Below are 25,669 nucleotides of genomic sequence, written 5' to 3'. Positions count from 1 at the left end.
GAGACCATAATTTCATAAACATATCCACAAAAAACTCATGGTCCTGAACTTTTTTGGTTCAGTATATATATACAAAACATTCTGCAATGCTGCAAACAGTCACCACAACCTAGCCGCATCTATTTACATGTCTTTCAGTAAAAACAATGTGATAGGAAAAATTAAACGTAAATGTTATTCTTCTTAAAGCAGAAAAAATTCAAAGTTTCAAATCCTTTCTAATAAACTCATCAATATTTACATCAACAATGCTATTTTCCCCACCACCATGCATTCTCATTCACTCATCTCAAATGCATTATGCTGCATTAAATCATTTACCATAACACCCTGCTAATTTCCAAAATATTATTCAATTTATCCCATTACAGCCACCTGTTTCACAAGAATGTGGATGCATCTAAATAAACTACCGCCTCAGATAGGACATAGCTCCAGAATCTAAGCCTGATAATGTGTTTTATTGCGACTGATAAGGCTTTAAGAACCATAGATAGTCGGGGGCTGCCTGATAAGACACTGTATCTCAACAACATCGGTCTGCCCATAAAGAAACAGAATAATCTCTGACACTCAACAGAACTGATAGCACGCAAGTTAAATATCACCCTGAACTTCCTAGGCTACTTAGGCCTGACTTTTCGTTTTGTTTACATATTTTTGGCCAAAAATTCAGGTTGGTGTGTCCCCAAAAAATAAAAATAAAAATTCTAATTCCAAATATTTTTTTATATTTCCATAAAAGTAGGAGCATGAGTTGATTTAATTTTTAACAGGTTTTAATTATAGTATTTTAAATAATTTATTCATATTTGTAACGACAGAAATTGATTTTTATAAAACACGTTACTTTTCTGGTCAGCTGAATAACAAACACTTTCCATTTCAATTATTGTGTCAAATTTCATATTTATTGAGTTGACAGATTCAAAAACCAAATACTTAAATAGTCTGGCCTTCTAATGCTGTCACGAACAGACGCATAAATTATCAACAGAAACATTATCGAAACCAATGTATCTGGTTACCATTCACCATTCTGAGAATAAATAAAACTATCATGATAACTATCGATTAATTTGCACATCCCCCACACAGTTAATATATGCATTTTTCACACCCCAGCTGTTGGCCCAGTATGATATGTAAATGTGTTCTTTGTTAGGAGATATGATGAATCAACAGCATGTAAAGTTTAATGATACTTCAAGTGGAAATCGGTTGACAGTGTTGGTTACAGAATTCCGAGGGTTTGATATTGTTTTGGCAACAGATGTTGGTATCACATAACACTTTTGGAGATGTTATTTCACTGATCAAGCAGGACAATAGAAGGCAGGAAGCATAAATCATCTCCGAACACTACTATCAGGACATAACGCCAGCAGAATATGTTTGATATCAATGATAGATGTGTGTGATATGCAAATACTGCAGCAGCTGAATCTCCTGTAGTGGGATACTTAATATGCTTTTACACCGCTTTTAGCAATATTCCATATATGATGCAAGGGGACACCAAAAATGGGCTTCACACATTGTACCCATATGGAAATTCAAACCCAGGCCTTTGAATGATGAGCGAACACTTTAACCACCGTGCTACCATTGTCCCAAATTTCCCAACCTTTGAAATTACTGGTTTTGGTATTTCAATATAAATATTTCACTATGTGAACAAAAATATCTTCGACAGAAAATTATTACCAGATATGATTATTAAAAATCGAAAATGGAAATACGCAATTATTTTCCAAGTGTAAACTATTTTAGTTCATTGTTTACGTCTTCTCTATCCATGTTTCATGATCATGTCTTGTACTGATAACGCTCCACAGAACGGCATGACACTGAATCTTGGCTTTGGTACAAGACTTCAAAATCCACTCCAAATGGATGCATGGCGTCAAACGTTTTGATTCAATTGCACAAAACTGACTTTAAATTGGCAGGCATCTAACCTGTTTTTGGCCAAGACCACGATTACGCCTCGACTTGGCAGCAAGTGTTTATTCCCCACGCCTATGAAGAATGTTTCTAGGGAGCACATCTTCTATTCCAAAATAGACAAAACTCCTTCGTCTCTGGAGTATCCCCACTCAATTCATCATCTTCTTGCGCTGACTCAACACAAGGAAAACCTACAGCTTTACACACTGTTTTAGTGACAAGTGGCTATTTTTGAACAGGTTCCCAGGATGCAGTTTTTTTTCATGAAGGGTCTTGTGACACCGAGATATTTTTGTGAGGAACTGACAGTGTGTGGGGGGGATTGTGACAGTCTTATTTGCAGTACTGAGGGGAAGATGGAGCGACTGACAGATGCAGGACTTGATGGTCGTCCCAGCATCGTCACACACTCTGACAGGGGAGCTTGTTTTAACCCTGTCTGTCACCATGATGGATGGCAGTATTGACCAGTTTTTTTAACACTAAACAGTAACCTGTCCTACAAAATGATGAAACAAAACAAAACAGAAATTAAATTATTTTTTTTCAGCCATAATGTCAGTGATTTATAGCTCTAAGTTGAAGAAGTCAGCAGTTCTAATGCTAATTCTGTTCCTGTACAACATGCTCCTTACTGATCATGAAGTTAATCAAATTATTTTTAAAAATTCTATGAAAATCCTGTTGTAAATGCAATTATATGGACTTGGATGATTAATTACTATTGTCATATGTATACTACTCAAAAGAAGTTAAGGAACACACGATTATTTCAGATTATAAAATATGTTGGCATGGCATGACAGATTGACTATAGTAATAGGAAAGATTTGGGTGCTCTTAAACTTCTTTTGAGTAGTATACATGAAACTAAACCCCAAAGTCAAAAGAGTTGCTGAAATAGCTCAATGGTTTCTAATACTGACTAACTGGACACAAAGTTTCATTGCATACCTATACATGTTTTGTATGTTGACATACCATGTCACTGCTAGCAGGTTTCAGATCAAAATCCCCCTTGAAGTTTTCTAAGTTCAGATGGTTGCCTTTAGGGCATGTATCTTTTACACAGAAACCTATTTTCGAAGTGTCAGAGATGCTCTCACCTTTGTCCCCGAGTGACAGTCCCAGATCTGTGAAGTTGGGCGTCATGCACTTTGCACCAAAGTACCAGAAATCGGCCTTGGAGCTCCAGTTGAGTTGCTGGAACACGCAGCTGTAGGTGCTGGTCATGGGCAGCTGGGGGATGGTCAGGTGCAGCTGCAACAGAGCATGCAGATACATGTATGGCCTTGTAACAAGTAAGATTCAAGATGCTTCAGTGTGTCTAGTTTGTGAAGATCCGGGGTAGAACAGATCTTCAGCAACCCATGTTTGCCGTAAAGGACCACTATGCTTGTCGTAACAGGTGACTAACAGTATCGAGTGGCCAGGCTCACTGATTTGGTTGTTTGTTTGTTGTTTAACGCCGCACTCAGCAGTATTTCAGCAATGTGATGGCGGTCTGTAAATAATTGAGTCTGAACCAGACAATCCAGTGATTATAATCCATGAGCATAATCCACGCATTTGGGATACAATGACTGCATTAACCAAGTCAGTGAGCCTGACCACTCAATTGGGTTAGTCGCTTTTTACGACGAGCATGGGATGCTGAACACCAATTCCAACTCGGGTGTTCAGGAGTTTATAGTGATGACAAACCAAGACCTTAATAAGGCCAAACCAGGAGTAGAGCATATTTACAATACAGTTAGAGCAATATTCCAGCCCCATCTTGGCGGGAGGAGGGGGATGACAATAGCATCCTAACATGCTGAATAAAGGGTTGTGAGCAGCGGTAGGAACACTGACTGTGGGTTGTAGAGATTGGACTGAACATCGACTCTACACCTGGGCCTACTTGCACAAAGTGATCTTAGTGCTATGACCATCGTAAGCCTATGTTAAAGTATGGGAGTTACAATCATCTTAGTGCTAAGATGGTTTTATTCAAGTGGGCCCAGAGCCATCCAGGGCACACACAGCCCCAGCAATGTCATTGCTCATTGAAGACAGAGAAATAAACTTTGGCAAAAACTCACCTCTTCAACTTTGGTGACAGAGACAGTTTTGGGGGAGATCTCAGTGATGTAGATGCACTGATTGGCTCGGCCATGCAGCCATCTTGCCATCGATGGATCCTCGGAGTTTGGACAGCTACTTCTCAGCACACACCTGGAATACAAGACATTGTCATGAACTTCCAGCCCCTCAACACAGCACTCACACATACAGTGAATAAAGTGAATGAATGTTGTTTTCTGACCCAGTGTGTAATTATCCATCAGTCTGCAAATAATCTGAAAGGCAAATCAGTTTTAAATATAACAATCCCAGTCAGAGAGCGAGAGAGAGAGAGCGAGTATGGTTTTACGCAGCTTTTTTGCAACATTCCAGCAATATCACGGCAGGGGATACCAGAAAAGGGCTTCACACATTGTACCCATGTCGGGAATCGAACCCGGGTCTTCAGCATGACGAACGAACGCTTTAACCACTAGGCTACCCGACCGCCCCAATCCCAGTCAGTTTGGAACCACAACATATAAGCATCCAGGTCAGGCACTGAGCCCCCCAATCCACAATTCAGGCACCTCTGACTTGCGTGGGGTCCAGATCACCTTCCCTCCCGTGAAATCTCTCCACAGGTTCAAGTCAAGACCACCAACAGTCTGTTTCAAGTTTCAATAAAGATCCCCCATAGACTTCTGGACAAAACATCCCAGTGTTTTGGTGTAAAAATGTTATCTTATTCATAATCAAGATTTAAGATTTTGCTAAACTTTCTCTTTTTGACATATATCTTTTTTTTAAGTTGCCATTAGATTTCCTTGTAAAACAATAAACATGTCTGTACAGCATCTTAAACGCACATAAACATATTTTATCATATAACATCTTGACATCGTATGTTCTAAACATTTAACCATTTTTCCGGTGTGCTATATATGTTGCCACATCTTCACATTAATTCTAATGCAGCGGTAGCAAAAACAGTAATGAAATATTCAAGGATATTTAACAGATCATAAATTAAACATCAGCCGTTGATGAAGTAATTCATATGGGTGACACTGCCATCTTGGCAGTCCGTACTCCTGGCAACAATGCTAACCTCACTAGGGACTTACCCACACAGGAATGCAGGGATAAAAGGTCAGAACTATCCTAGGGGTGGAGACAATTCCCCAGCTTGGGTTTATTACTGCTAATTAATAACTTCTCCAGACATCAGCTTATTTTTAGCTTACACTCGCCTACATGGTTATCCTTCAGACTGCCTTCTCATAGTTCCTGTTTTTTAATACTCAATGATTAATGTCAATTACTGTTTTTCATAAAACATAAAACTAATTTCTAATATGATGTATTGGACAAGGTAGCTGTAGCAACAAATTGTTGAGGGTAGATGATGATGATGATGATGATGAGGTGACACAATTTCAAGCAACTGATCACAGCTAAAATTTAGCTACCAAATGAACTACAAATGTACTGTGATCAAAGTAACCACCAGGTAATTAAAAAATACTTTGAATGACATTATCTTCTGTACCCTCTCAGGGGCTATCCAAAACAGAATCAAACTCGTGATGAGCTAACACTCATACCACAGAGCCACCCTACAACCATACTGACAAAGAAGAGGAAGTCAATAAAAAAATGATTGCATGTCATAAAAAACTATGTTATTGATTACAACACACCACCAACGACAGCTAGCATCAAATCAATAAAAACATACTGGCCAAAAAATTAGTAAATGGTCATTAATTCTCTTGAGACAGAGGGATCTATAGTACTGCAGCCACATAAGAAATAATCATCCAAATGAAGACTTAATCTGCTTTTCCTTGGTGGTTGCATATGCTATGCTATTAAAATCTGAACAATGATAGCTCGATATGACACTGAGGGCATTTCCCCGTGCCATCTCCCAACCCGACTAATCCCTTGTCAATTATGCTGATTATTCATAGAGTCAGAGAGATGAAAGTCTTCAATACCCGACACTTCACTCCAACAGCATCATAACATTAGGTGTCAATTTTTAATTTTCTTTCCATAACCATCAAACAGTCGTCCTCTATGGATCGACTCACAGCGAGATTGATCTTATCTACCAGGCTTGGTGACAATATGGCGCGACGTAGGTGAATAAAAGTGTTCAAATTTATCATTCTTTTATACTGAACAGGTCAAGCGAGGCGTAGAGACTCGCTATCATTATGAACACCATTGAGTTGAAATTTGAAGAAAAAAATAAATGTGTAAAAATAATCATTTGTTGAGGATATTCAATGACAATGGATCAAATATGCATGAGCAATCGTCTGACTATTGTATACGTGTGTCTGTATCATTACCCAGCCATTAACAGATGACGAAGTAGATAGCATCATTTCAGTCATTGTCGGCATGTTGATGCATGTCTCTCAACAAGGGAGGGCACACACTACCCACAATTCCACATTCACAATCAGCATTTTATTGCCCTGACAGTAGCAGATAACATCTATTAAGCGATTACTGTAATTCATGCTCATGCTCATGCACTGTCAGACTCGGAGGTAGATAAATCACTCCAATCATCTGGTCGATGAATGGACCAAGCAATTGCAATCTGGATATATGATTATTATTACAATGTTAGTTTAATGAAACAGGAAATAAGAACAATAATCATGGATAATAATTATTGTATGTGATGTACTGAATATTGATGCATTGGAATAGTAGTGAGTGAGTCAGGGAGTGAGTTGGGTTTAACCTCACTTTGAACAATATTCTAGTTAAATCGACAGATATACCCAAGTGATGCAGGTCTCAGACGTTTATCACTTTTGTAAAACCTACAAGCATGGGTATGGTGCTGACAAACATAGGGTGGATGAGTATGGTTTTACGCCGGTTTTAGCAATATTCCAGCAATATCCTGGCGGGGGACACCAGAAATGGGCTTCACACATTGTGCCCGGCAAAATGAGCGAACGCTAGGCTACCCGACCGCCCCAACAAACATAGAAACATAATCCGGTCAACCGGGATTCGAACCCAAAATCACAGGTTTCTTGTATGCCCAAGAGACTCAACTCTGTACAGCGATTTGCAGCACCTAAGGTGTTTTGGCCACTCATGCCCCCTGTAGAAATTTAAATGACATAATGAGTTGAAAAGATAGCCAGAGCTAAAATTCTCTACACCCAGAAAAAATAATAATTGCCATGTTGTTGTTTTTTCAAATCAAAATTGATTACTTGCTACTCAGTGTGTAGTGGTCTTGATAAGGTAATGGTCAAGTACCACTTCCACAAATATCCATGCCCAAGGAATTAATTAGTAAAATAATACCACTACGCAGTTCTCCTAATATAGTCCCAAAAAAAATTCAAGTTTGATTCACAATAATAAAGTCCAAATATTGAAAGATGGATGAGAGCCCTCCTCTTCAGATGGTGGAAGTATGTTCAAGTTCCGCACCAAGTTGAATGGCGTTGTCAGAGTTTAATCCAGTAGCTTATGTCAACGGTACCAGATGTCCAAGAGTTCCATGTCGAGGAGTCCAAAGAACATGATTTGACTTAATCCACTGGGGGCAGTAATGGAGATATGCAGTAGGTAGTCCTCATGTTTTATAGCTCCTCACACAGCCAACAACACAGTACATACCGTGAAGCGAAAACTCATCAAGTCATTTCATTGATTTTCAAGTTTTTTAAGCCCTCATCCAAGGTTGTGTTGGTATTACGCTGAGCAAGTTAAATTTGACATAAATGGTTAAATTCTGAGTGAAGTACCAATACATTTGAATTTACTTCTTAGCTGCTAACTGCATGACAAATACTCTGCTGGACAGAAGTAAGTATACACTTGAAAATTGGATTTGACCAAACCGTTACAAACGTTATCAAATCATTACAAGGCTGAAAACAGGACTGAAACACTGCAAAGTTAACTTCTAAAACACAACTATGATACCTGTATCTAATACATCACCATCAGAAGATGCAGTTTCTAAACAAATTTAAATGGAGTTGTTTGTTTCTATCAAAATCATATAATTTCAAGAGACTAAGCATTATTCTAATACTGGTACATTATTCAAAGTGAGTACAAATGTTAGTGAAACTACATGTCATGTGGCAATTATATTCCCTCTCTATACTGTGTTTAGGGAGCTTATAATCCACACGATTTCACTAAGAATGGTACACCCAGATTAACACAGTTCCAGTGTATATAACCCTGTGCAGAGCTGCCACAATAATGTCATATTCCACTCTATAAGCATATGTATTATTCAGTGTAGTCTGTTAGTCTTGTAGCCATAACAACCACTCTTGGCGTCAATGGTCAAGGATGTGTATATGAGTAATTACGTTTTATATATTCTATCACTAAGACAGATCAATATTACTTCTTGCTTTGTGGATTAGGGTCAAAGTAAAACAAAATCAATTTTGTCTGGATTCACTGGAGTTCAATGACCAATGACCAAGGATTGAGTGAGTGAGTGAGTGAGTGAGTGAGTGAGTGAGAGAGAGGTCTTATGCCACTCTTAGCAATACATTCCATCAATATCACAGCTGGGACCCCTCAAATTAGCTTCATATATTGTACCAATGTTTGGAATTGAACCCTAGCCTTCAGTGTAGTGAGTAAACGCTTTAACCACTAGACTATTACCGAGGCAATCAATGTCAAGTCATAAATTCAACAATATAAAGATCGATAATATCTTCTTAAGGATGCCAGTTGATAGGAGATGTGCTCATGTTTCTAAAACTAATCTCTTAAAAAATAAAGTTTAAACAAGACAAGCAGCAAATAAAAGTTTCAAACAACACTTTTGAATCTAATATGTCCACTAAATTAAGCAGTTTCATCTATAAAACAAGATGGATGTTTTGAGATCAGCTTTGTCATTGTAAAATCTCATATCACTTAATTCCTTAATACCTTAACCCAGTGAAGTCAGCTTCTTGCAACTCTAATCCTTCTTAAAGATAAACAATGCTTCTTTTATGTCAATGTTGAAATGTTTATACAGCCACCACATTCCACAAGTCACCTTTGTTTTCAAACAGCCAACAGTTATGCCATATTAAATCAGTCACAAGTGGAATCTGTATGGATTTTTTAGACCGAAATTTATAGCTACAACTTTGGGAGCCATTTTTATACACAGTAATCACGACTAAAAGAGCAGCTTCTCTAAAAACATTTGGCTAATTTACGGTTTGTCTCACAAAACCTCAGGTGTGCTTGAAAGAAGTCATTAGTAAAATCAATCAAGACAGTAATTAATTAAAATGTTGTAATTATTTACAATGTTGTATAATGAATATGCCAGGATGCCATGCAGCAACAATGAGCTATGGCTGGCATTTCAACAGCCTGAATAAAATATATATCACTCTTGTCAAAATGGCCTTATCTCAATATAGCCCTGATCCAACATTCCGCTGTCACAAGCGTTCATCGGTTATTAACGTAACTATTCCTGGTATTTATGCTAATCAATGTAATAAACTTGCCTCACTTGGCTAACTGCGAACATTCAGAGATAAGAAGAAAATCATTAATTAAAATAGTCTCATTAGTGTCAAAAATGTCTGCAAAAGTCCATATTTTCTCTGAAAAATATCTCCTGTGACTGATTATCTTGAAATTCTGTAATATGCTCTCTGCTGAAGTTATGCTTCCATTTGCTGAAATATTCCTTCAGCCAGTATTGTACCTTGCATCGGTATGACATCGGCCATAATCCATTAGGCAACATTCAATATCCTTACAACATGAATTGATCGACGAGCACAAATAAATTCCAACCTTAAAGATTTTATGTTAAAGATTGAAAGCTACCTTTCACAGAGGCATTGTGTACATCCAAATATACATTTTGAACATATGAGTGATATGTCATCTACACTGGAAGCAAACACTTCTGGTACCTGGCATGAGTGGAGTCATATATTGACTATTTGAAGGACATTTTGAAGGTCATGGTGGATGTTTCAAGACCAGTCAGTGTTCACAATTACTAGAACATTGATTTTCTATTCATTCTAAATAACCAAATAAACCTGGCTGTGTGTTTTGCTGTACAGCCCAAACAGACAATCACAAAAGATCGCCCAAAACATGAAAATCAATTTGAAAAAAGCTCATCTTGAGAGTTTGCATGGCGATACATTTAAGGCCCAACTGAGCCCACATCTTATGAAATGGAGCAGAACTGACACAGGCATCCCTGCTTCCACATCTGCTTGCTTCTCAAACATCTGCCAAAGCTACTTTCAATTTGTTAAACATTTAAAATTTCACAGCTTCATCCAAAAGATGTTCAACAGTTGCTTGTGCCTGGTGATTACACGGAAGGGAAATTGCAAACCCCTCCAGTTTCCTCCCAAAACTCATTAACCCCTCGTTAATGAGGTTTTACCCGTTAATTTCCACATTCAACTTTAAAGAACTTCCAATGAGGCCCACTGACTAAACAGCCCCAAGACACTCTTCATCCTGTGAATTCTGTCCAAGTGTATATCGTATAATGTTGTGCAAGTGTGTACAATTTTTAATTTTCTAACTAACTGACATATTCATTAAAAAGTGATTAGTTGTTGTGTGACTCAGTCTCCCTTCTTCCTTGATGAAGATAGATGTCACACAATAACATAGGCCTATTGTCTACAGGGCACCTGCCGGACCCCGTGAATCAGGATGACATTTGCCAGCGCACAGGACAATACACAGAGGACCAGGCCATTGTCTGGATCTGTTTTATGGGCGAATAATTTGGGATAGATTAATACCAGATTGAAATCTGCCAGAAAGCTTGGCCATGATCAATATGGTCATGAATATATTGTTCTGATTGATTGGTCAAGGTGTCATATCGAATGTGTTGTCTTCCATAGAGATTCCATTTTACATGATGATGATGATGATGATGACTGCGATAAAGACAATAACGAGGCAGGAATCATGGTAGGATGATGATGATGATGAAGAAGAAGATGATGACAACAATGGCGAGGCAGGAATCATAAGTACAGAGTAATGTCCCAACAGGTTCAGACAAACAGAGTTTAACTGTATACATATGGTTGAACGAGATGCAAGTGATATCATGGATGGGGACACCAGAATGGGCTTCACACATTGTATGAAGACCTTTACCACAACCATATACATGTGGGATGAAGGCCTAGCTCAAGTCTGACAGAAAGTACAGATATCTGCCCTCTGTATGCGGGGGACCGACGATGAAACTAAGGAAACAGATGATGAGACTGATGATGAAACTTATGATACATGATGAGACTGACAATGAAACAGATGATGAAACTTATGAAACAGATGATGAAACTGATGACACAACTAAGGAAACAGATAATGAAACTAATGATGGAACTTATGAAACTGATTATGGAACTTATGAAACAGATGATGAGACTGACGATAAAAAAACTGAAGAAACAGAGGATGAAACTGACGATGAAACTGATGAAACAGTTGATGAGACTGACGATGAAACTGATGAAACAGATGAGACTGACGATGAAAATTATGAAACAGATGATGAAACTGACGATGAAACTTATGTACCAGATGATGAGACTGATGATGAAAGTAATGAAACAGATGATGAGACTGACGATGAAACTAATGAAACAGATGATGAAACCGTTAAGCTTTAATCAATGTCTTACTTTTTCTCCAATGAGCACCAGCCACAGTATGGATCTCCATCCGAGAGACAGTCACTGCAGCTTCCGAACCTCAGACAGTTCTGCACCTTCAGCCTTGTCACCTACAACCACAACACACATTGAAGAAAAAAAATATCAGGTCTACATTGCGAAAAACACCTAATTTTTCTCACTGATGTCTACGGCCAATAATTAACTACCAATCCAACATACAAGCAAAACAAATTACCTGTTAATTGAGAAGGAACTACGATTACAAAAGCTGTCAGTTATTTTAGGAACTGCCACCAAACTTACAGACTAGTGGTTTTAGAATAAATCTACTGGAGAGGCATTGCACGAAAATAGAGTGTGTAATTAACGAACTCTAGAATTACCTGTTGACTGACACTCTACTGAAATTAAGTCATTAATTTGAATCCACTTAGGATTGATTGAAAAGTATGGTCTGAAGTAAGCTTAGTGTAAGTATTTATCGGTGAGTCACGACCCAGATGTAGAACACCTAGTGAGTGAGTGAGTGAGTGAGTGAGTGAGTGAGTGAGTGTGGTGTTTGAGCTGGCAACACTTTTACAGCTTTTGTAGAATGGTCTGAGATAAAATCAGTACAAGAAAGAGCTCGAAGTGATACAGGTCTCAGACGTTTACCACTTTTGTGAAACACACTAGCATGGGTTTGGTGCTGACAAACCTAGAAACATTGGGGCCAAACAGGATTCAAACCAACAATCAATGGAACCTGCCATTTGCAGCACCTTAGATGGCTGGGCCACCCCTCCTGGTTTTGAATCCATGACCAACAGATGTTGGATGTAGGCATCTTCTAGAGGCAAGGAAGGTAACTAACTATCAAAGACCAGTTTCCACCGTTGCCAAACTTGGCTGATATTATGGAGTCATATACTGGCTGGACTAACGAGTCTATGCATAGTACAATCAAAATCTCACAACAAAATCTACATTTGGTTTGTGAACAACATGGATTTCAAGTGAGGATTTCGGTCGTCTGCAGAATTTGCAAAAGATGAGTACCATCAACTTGGTGTTGATGCATATTTTCCAAATCTTTTAATGTTTTTAATCAAGGTGCTCACGTGATTTGATGCACTTCGCGAGGCAAGACTCATTTTATTACAATATATATATTGATCATCGATCTGACCATCTTGACTGGGTGCCGCCATTTTGTTTGAAGTAAATGCAGGTGGTATGAGAGGTGGAATCTAACTGGACAATAGGAGGGGCATAGAAGGGACATAACTGGTGATAGACTCTGGTGGTGTTATGATCAAGCCTAGAAATTCCAGCAGAGTTCGGCAAGGGTGGAAACTGGAGTCAGTTAGCTCCCTTGCCGCAGGAAGATGGATTTAGCGGGCGTCAAATGTTACTCACATTCGTATCTGTCATCACATAGATGAATTCTGCCTTTGGGTCAAAGGCCATATCCTGTGCAATGGCGCTGTTGGCATCCACCAAGATCTCCTCATACTCATGGGCTCGTTCAGCTGACTTGAGCACCACCTGGTGGCAGAAATCATAGTTTAAATACTTCACATTCAAGTACTTGCATGGTTCCACGTTGGTTACTTTTTTCAGACATTAACGAATTTTCAGCGAAAATGTTATCAAGATCTTTTTCAAAATTTGGTAACTCCAAAACATTGATTACAAAGCATACTTAAGATTACATAATACTACAATTAAACATCAATCTTTCTCACTGGCAAACAATATATATGAAATTATTTTTATTTTTTTCTATTTTCAAAGAGACGAATTTTATTTTATTTTATGCCATTCCACAATTACAATTAAATGTTGATGCAGAAAATACTCTTTCTAACCACCAACAAATTTAGAATAATTGAAAACATTTCTCCTTTATAAAGGCAAGATATTCTGAAATAAATGTATTGTCCTTTTAGAGACATTCAGACATGGTGACAAGCCATTTACATTCACAAACAGGCATCTCACACCCAAACGGCAACTCACCTTCTTGAGGTAGCCATCACTTGTTCCGATAAACGCGATGGTGTGTTCGTTGACAGTGGTGACTGCGATGGCGGTGAGCAGGGTGTTCTGGAAGGTCCTGAGGGGGGCCTTGACGATGGGGCTGATGCCGACCACCATGGAGAAGCTCTCCAGGAGGGTGTTGCACAAGTATTCATTGTCATCCTCTATGTTGTTGATCACCAGGCCACTCTGAAACACAACACACAAACATCAACGCATTGCTTCATGCTGTACAGTACAACTTTAGATGGTAATGTTACACTGCATTGACTGAGAATAGTGAGAGAGTAAGAAATCTGTTTTAATATACCAAGCTCTCTAAGGGTCTTTTCATCAAAAGGAATATCACGTGAGTGAGTTTGGTTTAATGGTCTTTCAGTCATATCACAACATCTCATATTGACGAGGGAGCAAAGCCTAAATGATGCAGGTCTTAGATGTTTATGTGTATTAAAACTTGTAATTGTGGGTATGGTGCTGACAAACCAAGAAACATTATCAGGCTGAATTTGGGATTTGAACCCTTGATCATTAGAAGCTGAAGTCATAGGCGGATCCAAAGGGGGTCCAGACTCCCAAACCCCATCCTTTTGAAAACCAAATACATGTTGTAGACAATCTCCCCCCACCCTCCCTTCACTGAGAGAGGATTTTGATATTTTTGACCCGTCCCTTTTAAAACTACTGGACGCGCAGTTGAAAGTGATGGGACGCAACTCTGTACAGCCAGTTATAGCTCCATTGGAGGATGGGCCACCTGTGTGAAGACTAGAAGACTAGGTGAGGAATAGTTCTCCTGTTATGTCAGCTTGATATTACCTATTTTGTATACATGATAAATACAATTCTAACATTGCCAGGCCTTTCTTAACAGGAACAGGAAACATGACTAAGTCAAAATCTCATGTTGTATTTATCATCCTGGGAAATGGCTTTGTTGTTATAAGGAATTTCAACATCTTGAAAATAAATAAAGACTCAAAATGTTCACTAGTTCAGAGCTACAATGGAACTGTTTAGCTTTGTAACCAAAAGTTCTTAAAAATGAAAATAGTTTGACCCAGAATCCCTTATATGGAAGCAAATAACATCAGACAGATATTCTGTCAACATTTGAATACGACCTTGTAAGGCTATGATAGAAAGCGACAAGAGCCAGAGAGTACATGACAGCAAGATGAAATGATAATGTGCCAGGAATCCTGCTTTTTAACCTAAAAAACCCTGAATCATAAAATCCCTAACGAGACTGAGAGGCTCCTGTTCCTAGGCTTTCCAGAAGAAGACAACTTCGGTCCAATTACATGAGTGGACCTCAGATACGTTTTATTATGTCTATTTTCCATATTACTTTCTAATGACGTCATTATTCCGCTATCTTATAATTAAAACATGTCAGTATTACCATGTTTTTTGTATTGTTTTGGGTTCAACTCCATCACATCTTGTTAAGAGCATAAAAAACTGTGTAGGATTTACGTCACAAACATTGTGAAAACACGAAAAAAGATCAATATATGAAATCGAAAATAACCAAGGGCGACTATTTTATCTCAAATCCTGAGTGGAAAATCAAACTTCAATTACAATTTTTTGGTTGATTTTAAAATAATCAATTGTGCAAACCTTCAAATCTCTAATACGAAGAATCTGGCATTTCCTGGTAAGGCACAAAAACGTTACAAGCTCTTAAAACTTTAGGCATTAAAACAGACCCATTTGAAACCAACTTTTTGTTTTAAGTTTCCCAATTGTATCTGCAAGGACATTGAGAAAATATAAAGTTGTTTTCATTAGCGAGCAGATAATTACAAAACTGATAGAAAAGAGGCAATTTCAGACAATCTATAGATTTCCAATGCATTCACGCCCTATATAGAGTAACATAAGCCACGAAGGTGGGTTAAATTTAGAAATTGGGTTTGTTAGGATAGCATAAATCCTCAACTTCCACAATATTCATAAACGAATGTAAATTGACCAATCATGTCCAACAAAAGCATCAAATTTGGCCAGACCCGGAAAGCCTGGCATCAGTATATGCCCGGAGGACCTGGACGTTGTGAGACCATACAGCTTTTTGCAACGCAACCCCAAAACCAACCATGAAACACAGTTCACAGAGCGTTCTGTTTACTAATGCCAGCTGAGTCCAAGATTAATTTAAAAAATATCTAATTTTGTAGTTTAATACGGCTGCAACCATCTGTCACTCAAATACAGTGACCACATGATTCACAGGAATCCTCTTTGTGTAATTAGCTTCAACTGAGGGGATCGCAATATTTGACCAGCGATGTTTCATGGCAATAGAAGGATTCTAATCTCAAACTTCTTCTACAACTCCATAAAATAACCATGGGTCGCGAGCTAAATGGGAAAAGCACGAGCGACGTTTTTTAATTCGCAATTATGTTAATTACAGTGTCAAACAATGGTGATGTCCCAGGGAGGATAGGAGACCAGAATCAGTGGAGATATTTCTTAAAAGGTTACACCAAACTGTTGGCGGAGCAGACGTGCAAAAAGAAAACACACTCAAAAGCACTCTCCTTTCAAACAGCAATTGCAAGACATTTTTTAAGGAACTGCGTGACATATCCACACAAAAATCATAACATTGCATTAAAAAAATTGATTTTTGAAGCAGATAGCATCAAATGGCTAGTTGCCTGTAACCCGATCTGACCCCTCTCTAAGAGACGGCTAACACTACATCATCCCTTGCAATTCTATCTAAATGATCACAGGGTGTGTCATTTGCATAACAATGGAAAAGTCCCAACTCTTGACTTCAGCTGAACTGTATCATCTGTTTGCTTTCATGTCACACACCTTCTGTTTCCCTAACAAAGACTCTCATATTAGTGTCACATGCGCCAGTTCCTAACGGGGAAAGTTTCCATTTTGAAAAATGTGTTATATTCTCACTTGTGATCGGAAATGTCATCCATGTTTGAGGCCGAGAGATGACATGCTGGGCATAAATACTCCCAGTGTTATTAGGAAAATAGCACTAACAGCTTAAGTAAAGTTCATCCTGACCTTTTTGTTCCAAGCAGTTTTTAGGAATATGTTTTCACACAATGCAGTTGCGTTCCCATTTCATAGAGGTAATTGTGTTAGTTACTCTGTCAACAGAATAATTGAATTCGGGACATGAATGTTTGTTGATACTCTGGGAATGATCCCAATCAATTATAGTACTTCTGACAAAAGTGTTTCGTGTAGAAATAAAATAACTCCTTGTCAGCCATTGCATAATTAATTTCCACACCATGACACCACTTTACACAAACCTACATCAATATCTGATGTGTTTTTCATCCAACCCAGAAATAGGACTTCCCAACTGTGTATAAAGGCCCCATTAACAGTACAAATTTTTGAAATGATAAGATCATGTATGACATAAAGAGAATCATATTGCATATGTATTTTTAATGAAATGGTGATCTACTGGAGCTTAAAATGAAATTAATGAATATACATGTATGTACATTGTTCAAAGGGATACTTTTGTTCTATTATATCACACATTAGCATATGCTGTAATCAATCAGTCATGGTTGTATGGAGATAAGAAAGGTAATATATATGCAAATAAGGGACTGGCTATTTGATATACAACAGGACTGGGAGGGGCAGGGCGAGGTAGGTGGAAGAATAGTGATGCTTTGGCATGATGTAAGATAAATACTGCAACATTTTTAAGAAATGGTTAATGAGTGAGTGAGTGAGTGAGTTTGTTTTAACGTGGCTTTCAACAGTATTCCAGTTATATCATAGCATGTCAGCTTAATGTGGGAGGAAAGCCCAAAGTAAAGGTATCAGACGTTTACCACTTTGGTGAAACCCACGAGCACGGGTATGGTGCTGCCAAACCTAATCGCTGCGAACCGGGATTCAAACCCACAATCATAGGTTTCTGGCGTGCCCAAGGGACGCAACTCTGCACAGTGAATTGTGGCGCCTTAGACAACCGGGCTACCCGTGCCCCTGAATGGTTAGTGAGAGAGTGAGTATATGCATGAGTGAGTGGTTGTGTGGTTAGTGAGCGGTTAGTGTGTGGATAAGTGAGTGTGTGTGTGAGTGAGTGAGGAGTGGATAAGTGAGTGTGTGAGTGAGTGAGTGAGGAGTGGATGAGTGAGTGGAGCGAGTAAGTGCGTGGACAAGTGAGTGGACGGACGAGTGAGTGAGTGGTTGTTTGGTTAGAGAATGTATGGTTGAGTGAGTGAGTGCTTGGACGAGTGAGTGAGTGAGTGAGTGAGTGAGTGAGTGAGTGAGTGAGTGAGTGAGTAAGTGAGTAATTGGTTAAATGGATGTATAAGTGGTTGAGTAAGCAAGGATGAGTACAATATTTAATTACACTAGATCAATACGGTTTCAAACAAATATTTGATGTGACACTTTGACGACACAGCTACCACCTAAAGAAGCAAGTGATGGGACCCTTAATAGAAAGAAACTTCTTGTCACCTTACATGAGTGTACAGCTCCTTGAACATTACAACTTCGTCTGTATTCCGAACTGACAATGCTGCTACAGTAATTTGTACAAAGAAAAATGTGTGCATTCTAATCATGCTAATAACACATTGCCGCATCAAAAGAAGAAAGTGTGTCAATGGCTATTGTTAGCCATCAGACCACAAATTGGCTGAAGCTCGGACAATTACTATCATCCACTCCAACAACCATAGCGAAAGGTCAGGGATTCCGGCCGCATCTGGACAGGTCCCCTGTCACCAATAACCTACATATTATCATGCGATTCAAACTGGCATATAAATTTATTACTTGTTGATGATAGAGAAACCCGTTCTAATCCTATAGGTAGTTACAGACGACGGCCATATTGGACTCTGTGGACTAATACTAGCTTCCTACCAACATTGATTAATGCTCAGGCAATAACACATCTTGAACATTATCTAGTCGGCCATTATTTTGTCATTTCAGGATAAAAATAATCCTTTATCAGTTTTCTAGCTTGTGTACCACAAATGTGATAGAGTACATATGTCCCACATGGATGCGGTGTGTTCATATATACACCTGATGCCCGTACAAGATATGTGCATCGCTATCAGACTACTAACACTGATAGCTGATCCCTCATCTCACCCAATTGCATCTCATTTCATCAAACCTTGTTTACCATAGAGAGTCAAATGAGGATTTGTTTATCTATATTATTTCTGGGGCGGTCGGGTAGCCTAGTGGTTAAAGCTTCGCTCGTCACGCCGAAGACCTGGGGTCGATTCCCAACATGGGTACAATGTGTGAAGCCCATTTCTGGTGTTCCCCCGCCGTGATATTGCTGGAATATTGATAAAAGCGGCGTAAAACCATACTCACTCACTCACTCACCATATTACTTCTGCTGCTGCAGTGGGTCATGCTTGGTGCTTACTGTTTAATGTCAGACCATCTGATGGCAAAGTTCTTGGAGGATTCCAAAGACTTCACACACTTAGACACACTGAATGGAGTATGGTTTTACACCAGTTTTATTTATTTCACAGAAGAGCCAAGAGAATATACTTAAACATATTACAGTATTCAAAAAAGTTAAAGAACACCAGATTTTTCATGTGTGTAGCCATGAAAGATCAACTATAGTCATATGAAAAAAATCTGGTGCTTTCACTGGCAATGAGTAGTATATATCCATGTTGGGAATTAGACCAGGGCCCACTTGCACAAAGCGTTCTTAGCGCTACAACTATTGTAAGCCTATGTTAAAGTATGGGAGTTACGATCATCTTAGCGCTAAGATCGCTTTGTGCAAGTGGGCCCTGGACCTTAACAAACAAATGAGCCCTACCGCCATTTTCAGTGAAAGTCAAAGTCACTGCCATGGAAACTTGAAAAATAAAATTTTCAAAAATCCCAAACTATCAAAAGGCACCAGTTCACAAATAGACCTATCTATGCACCACGTTTGGTTAAGATATCTCTCATGGTTTTTGAGTTCTGCTCCGGAAATGAAACTTTAAGGATGGACAGATGGACAGGGACAGACAGCACCCATTTCTATATCCCCCTTCCACTCTGTGGAGGGGGGATAATAGTTGACAACTATGCATTACCATCACAATATGAATATAGTAAAGTCAATCTCCCAGCATCACCACACCAACCCTATTGGGATATAGACCCAGACCTTCTGACAAGCAAACACCAACCACAGAGCTAACATACACACTGCTTGAGACGTCAATGATGGGTAATTGATACTTATCAACTCAATCAACTCCAGCCACAACTAATGGTTCCAACCTCATCACCCAACCACACGTTTCACAGTCACATCCCATAAACACACCTTCAAGACAGTCAGATTGTTTTCTTTTTCCAAAGTCTGCACAATGTTAGAGCCGATGTTTACAGCTTTCTTTCCCAAGTTCAGTGGCAGTGTGCAACTTCTTCCACAGCTGAGCAATAACTAGCAGAGGTGTTACACAGTTCGAGTTAACGACAGAGCTTCGAACCTACGTAATTAACTCAGCAGCGAAACAGTAACTTTATGATGGCATAATGTCCCACATGTGGAACGTACTGCACAAACAAACGTGGGTAAAAACACCGAACAAAGACAAACACAGGCTCCTATAAATACATCAACACCTCATCTGCTACTTGAACAAGCTCTGAAGAGAAAGTGAGAGGCTTTTTGTCAAAGTGAATGTGAATTCCAGATACACTGCACAGATTGAATTGTCTCTCACATGTGACCATCCCCATGGTGCATCTTAATACTGTACTTATTCCAGATATTACCATTTTGCCTTTTGTTCAGTTTTTTGGGATGACAATAAAACAAAAAAATATATTTCTCTCTTTATGTGACATTTTCATCTTTCATCTCTAAAATCAGGTAATATTCACCATTTGTTGCAGGATGAAATAAACACAGATGATGACTAGAACAAAAAAGCAACAAAACCCTTTCAAGAATTATCAAAAAAGCAACAAAACCCTTTCAAGAATTATCAAAAAAAGCGACAAAACCCTTTCAAAAATTATCAAAAAAAGCGACAAAACCTCTTCAAGAATAATAAAAAAAGAGACAAAACCCTTTCAAAAAATATAAAAGAAGCGACAAAACCCTTTCAAGAATGATAAAAAAAGCGACAAAAACCTTTCAAGAATAATAATAATAAAAGCTACAAAACCCTACATATAATTATATAAAATCTCTGCAAAAAGCAGAATCCATTGTAAGAGTCAGACTACATGATAAGCATGTGTTTATGAATCACTACCAAACAGTGATGATACTGGTTTTTGCGAAAACCACTGGTGTCAAAAACACATACAAAGGCAAGGCAAGTTCTCACCTGTATAAGATTTAACTAGAACCTTTGTGGCAGTTGGAACTAACATTCAAATAATATACCTTCAAACATTCCCAATTCAATTCTACTCCCACTAATCCATGATTGTTTTTTTCTCTCTTTCATTTCCAATGAAGTCATAGTCTTGAAAAATTTTGGGGTGAGTGAGTGAGTGAGTGAGTGAATGAGTGAGTGAGGACTAGGGCCATTACATCTAGAAATATTTTATTTATAACATGCTATCTCCATGTTGTGTATAGGCTGGGAAGTGTTATCCAGACAATTACCAATATCAATATTATGAGACTGTATGAATTTGATCTTTCATCAGTTCCGATCTTGTTCTCAAATACAATTTTAAATTTTTACAACTTAATTTTAAAGCAAACCATAAATGCTCCTTCAACCTCTGAGAGACTACCAATGATATTTAATGAAATATATAGTCATGTCTGACATTTGGAAATCACTTCACAAATACGCAAGTTTAATGAGAGTTGCTGTATAGGAACATGGTTTATTCAGAGACATCGTAACTGGTTTTCAAGGCATAATCGAAGCCTTGAGGGCAATGATGGATTTGTACTGACTTGTTTCCAAAAGGTTACAACATGCAAAAAGTTTTTTATAGCATAACTGCAAGATTAATCTCATAAAATGTTCTTCATTTGCCTGCAAACTGAAACCACTGACATTTCAACTTTGATATTTCGTAACATACATTTCCAAGAAAATTCTTATCACATCATTTGTTTCCACCAGAAAGAGATAACTCAACAGGGATCTTACAGAATTAAATATTAATTTCCAGTAATTGGTTTTGCTTAATAGAATACCTGCAATATTCCTCTGTGGTTGATAAATATTAATCTATTTTTGTTAAGTACTTATCAATGATTAACTAAGGTATATATACAGAAAGTAGATATATGCTTACAATGTCACGCTATCAATTATCATTTCAGCGGAGGAATTGCTAAAAACAAAATCATATCAATAACACCTTAACATTTCCCCTTAATGAATTTGATAAGCCGTTAACAGATCGTCAACATGTTTTATGTGTAAGATATACGCAAACAAACCTAGTCACCATCATATATTCCATAATTAGATTCACTTTTGTAACAAAACAAAATGGCTTTAAAATATAATGTGAATGTTGTCAAAAAATCGCAAATGTTAACAGGGTTGAATTTGCAGCAGTGTAATAATTAATGTGGATAAGATGTTCCGGGAATGCCATATCATATCAGCGCATGGTACTTACAGGTTAAATTAGCCAACTAGTCTATCATTTATCAGACATCCCATGATGCTAACACCCCACTCAGTGTATACTGAACAACTTCCCACTAACCAAGCCAATACCAACCGTGAATGACACCAATTAGACTGTGATTGAGATATCTCCCTGTCCCGGACAAGTTAACCCGATGTCGCCCTCCGTTACCATAATACTCCTCTACACTACCCACGATGCAGCAGTGTTGAACACAGTGTCCCTTCACAAACTAAATCTAATCAACATTAATCCCTGGAAATCTTTCGAAATTGCCGTCCATTTGTCATTTTGTCAGAGAATTTCCTCGCGTCAAATTTACTTCTGATTGATTGTGTCCGGGTCTACCTGAGCGGAGTAAGTTCCTTCCATACTGACAGCGGCCATTGTTGGGGAAGAGAGCTCTGCGTCTAATGACTACCTTTCCCATCCCCACATCGATTGGGAGGCACCGACCTATTCAAGAATATGACTTGGAGATCACTTCAGGTCCCAGATTCCATTAGTTTCTCAGCCTCATCCTGTTGCTTGTATACAGAATGGTGTTGGATGCGTCTTTATGAAATATGCAGTATCTTTGTAGTCTATTTAACTCATCTCCCTTTCACTGCTAACTGTCCCTCGGTGTTTGCACGAGCAATACTTCCCTATAAATGTCAATTTAGATAAAGATTGTCTGGCCTCTAAAGCATGAATTGAAACTGATATTTTGAGATTGTGTGAGATGAAATATAACTGCTCCGCTATGGTTATCAATAGATTGTAGAGCTTAATCGTACATGTGCGAAACTGTAAATGAACCTCACCTTTAAAAAACACATAACCTTCACCTAAGACTTAATCTGTAGAAGACCCTTTAATCAATGTAAATATTCCAATTTAAAAATTCTTCTCAGTATTAAATTAAATATAAGCTCCTGAAACAAATTTAGGTTAGACCTGTTTGTATCCGCAAAATATTTCATGTTTATAACCAATTTTACCTGCTAACTCTATTTAAAAAAAACCTAAATATTTAATTTCAGTAATAGAACATCGTCATACAACATATATCATTTATCATTAAACATCCTATACAGAGACACATAGAGGCAGGATGTGGGCAATCTATTGATTCAATCACTTAATGATAATTTGTTAACCTTCCAATTTTCCATCTAAATCTCCCGTTGTCTGGCATCCTGGTGATGAAGAGTAGGATCTACATTGACCACCATGGATGCAGGAGCTCCACACCCACCACATGAAAACATGAAAACAACTCATTAAGGCATTAACTCTTTCACTTCCCACAGAATGACACTGCAGTCATGTTTGATGTGGCTTCCTGGCTTCATAACCAGCTAACTGGGATCAGGTTACCTCGATGTGATGACATCAAAACTCTGAAAACAAGATCACACACCATTCTGGTGTAGGCTCACTGACCACCTCATACTGCATATGCTTACAAAGACCAGTTGATCTGATGCTGGGGGACGTTTAAAAAAAATAAATATCTGTTCCAGAGATTTGAGAATAAAGAGCGCACAATCCTGTTTTGCTTTTGTAAAGATCAACAGGAATGCCTTTTAGAAAAAGGAGTCTTCGGCCAAGTTTATAGCTAAGAAAGTCAATGAAGAAACAATTCAACGAAATTGTATTTCCAAAGGAACGAAATGAGCCCTGAGGAGAATGTTTGAAGTAAGGGGGTTGGTACCAACTGAACCCCAGTGGATCTGTGTTGATCTATGCCTGGAGACGAGGTCCAGCTGCTGACACAATGTACAGCACATCTACACAATGAGTGCGCTGACCCTCCGGTGCTGCTTCATCAGCATGGATGGAACAGCCATACACTCATATCCCATACAACCATACACTCGTATCCCATACATACAGCCAACAAATCAACCAGTACATCACCTCAGTGAGTGAGTGAGTGAGTGAGTGAGTGAGTGAGTGAGTGAGTGAGTGAGTGAGTGAGTGAGTGAGTGAGTTGTTTAATGCCACACTCAGCAATATTCCAGCTATATGATGGCGGTCTGTAAATAATCAAGTCTGGACCAGACAATCCAGTGATTGATATCATGAGCATCGATCCACGGAATTGGAATCGATGACATACATCAACCAAGTCGGCGAGCCTGGCCACCCGATCCCGTTAGTCGCCTCTTATGACAAACATAGTTGCCTTTTACGGCAAGCATGGGTTGCTGAAGACCTATTTTATCCCGGAATCTTCATGGGTGAGTGAGTGAGTGAGTGAGTGAGTGAGTGAGTGAGTGAGAGTGAGTGAAATATCAGAAGTGGACACCAGAAACAGGCGTCACTTTCTACCACTGTTAGGAATCAAACCCTGGGTCTACATCATGATGAGTGAACGCTTCAACTACTAAGCTACCCACTGCCTCAATTATCAATAAAGCACATATTCTGAAAAATGTCTGTGATAGAAATAGATCTGTGCCATCGGGCTTCCTTCCTATCTTTCTCCCCTGAAAAGTTCACAGTGGAGCTCTTCTGTCAAAGAAGGAAGGCAGCCATTATTCATTCAGCACCAAAATCACTTTATGTTCCTATGACTAAGTAGAACCAAACCAGTACAGGAACACACCAACCGGTATGAACTGTAGTCCATTAGGCAGAATTCAACAACATCTAAATTTATTGATATACTTAGAAACGCGAGTAGGAAAAGGGTTTCCATAGTAATACTTCTCATCCATTAACTGGGTTTTTAGTACTGCAGTCGATCCACCTAAGCTTTTTGACTCACACAAGTAAGTTTATTTACATTTAGAAATCAATACCCAGTTATCAAGGACTACATATCAACGTACTGGTTTTTTTATACTTTAACAGTGAAAAAATTCCTATGGACTTGACTGGAAGAAGTAAGCCTGTGCTCTCAACAACCTCTTTGTTAATAGAAAACAAGATTGCTCTAGCAACCTATGGCTATCATTACATTACGATAATGGCTGGCCAAAAAATTTAGCATCTTCTTTCACAGTTCCGTTTGACATTTCTATGAGAAATCTAATTTCTCTGAAAATGAAAATATCTGTCTACTTAATAAAAAGGACTTAATCCACTGGCCCATGATCCTTCTAGCCTTTTAACACGACAAAAAAGCCAGCATAGAGTAAAATGATGCATCGGGAAAGCTAAGCTCAATGTTGGAAATAAGATAAGTTCTATGGGAACAGAATTGGAAGTGGTGAGTTTCTAGGCGGCATTGTAGTTAGATGGCTTTTATTGATATTCTGTGATGGTACTTTGCTGGGGTACAATCTGCACTACATCGGCAGGGTCTTAGCCAAGAACACCACAATGGG

General features: G+C 38.5%; 1 protein-coding gene across 8 annotated transcripts in view; it reads right to left on the bottom strand.

Moving 5' to 3' along the window:
- Positions 1–25,669, bottom strand: part of LOC124133063 (plexin A3-like) — a 223,721-nt gene that overhangs the window by 37,390 nt on the left and 160,662 nt on the right. For all 8 annotated transcript variants that reach the window (XM_048401776.1, XM_048401775.1, XM_048401774.1 and 5 more), the window contains 5 exons: positions 13,704–13,913; positions 13,101–13,229; positions 11,709–11,809; positions 4,035–4,167; positions 3,057–3,210 (listed from right to left, as the gene is read on the bottom strand). In XM_048401776.1, the coding sequence (XP_048257733.1) occupies positions 3,057–3,210; positions 4,035–4,167; positions 11,709–11,809; positions 13,101–13,229; positions 13,704–13,913 (727 nt within the window). The remainder of the gene's footprint in view (positions 1–3,056; positions 3,211–4,034; positions 4,168–11,708; positions 11,810–13,100; positions 13,230–13,703; positions 13,914–25,669) is intronic.

The sequence above is a fragment of the Haliotis rufescens genome, unplaced genomic scaffold (assembly GCF_023055435.1).
Source record: "Haliotis rufescens isolate VD_foot unplaced genomic scaffold, xgHalRufe1.0.p SCAF_23, whole genome shotgun sequence".
In the NCBI taxonomy this organism is placed as follows: domain Eukaryota; kingdom Metazoa; phylum Mollusca; class Gastropoda; order Lepetellida; family Haliotidae; genus Haliotis; species Haliotis rufescens.
The sequence above is the reverse complement of the archived record's forward strand: the minus strand, read 5'-3'. Positions and strand labels throughout refer to the sequence as shown.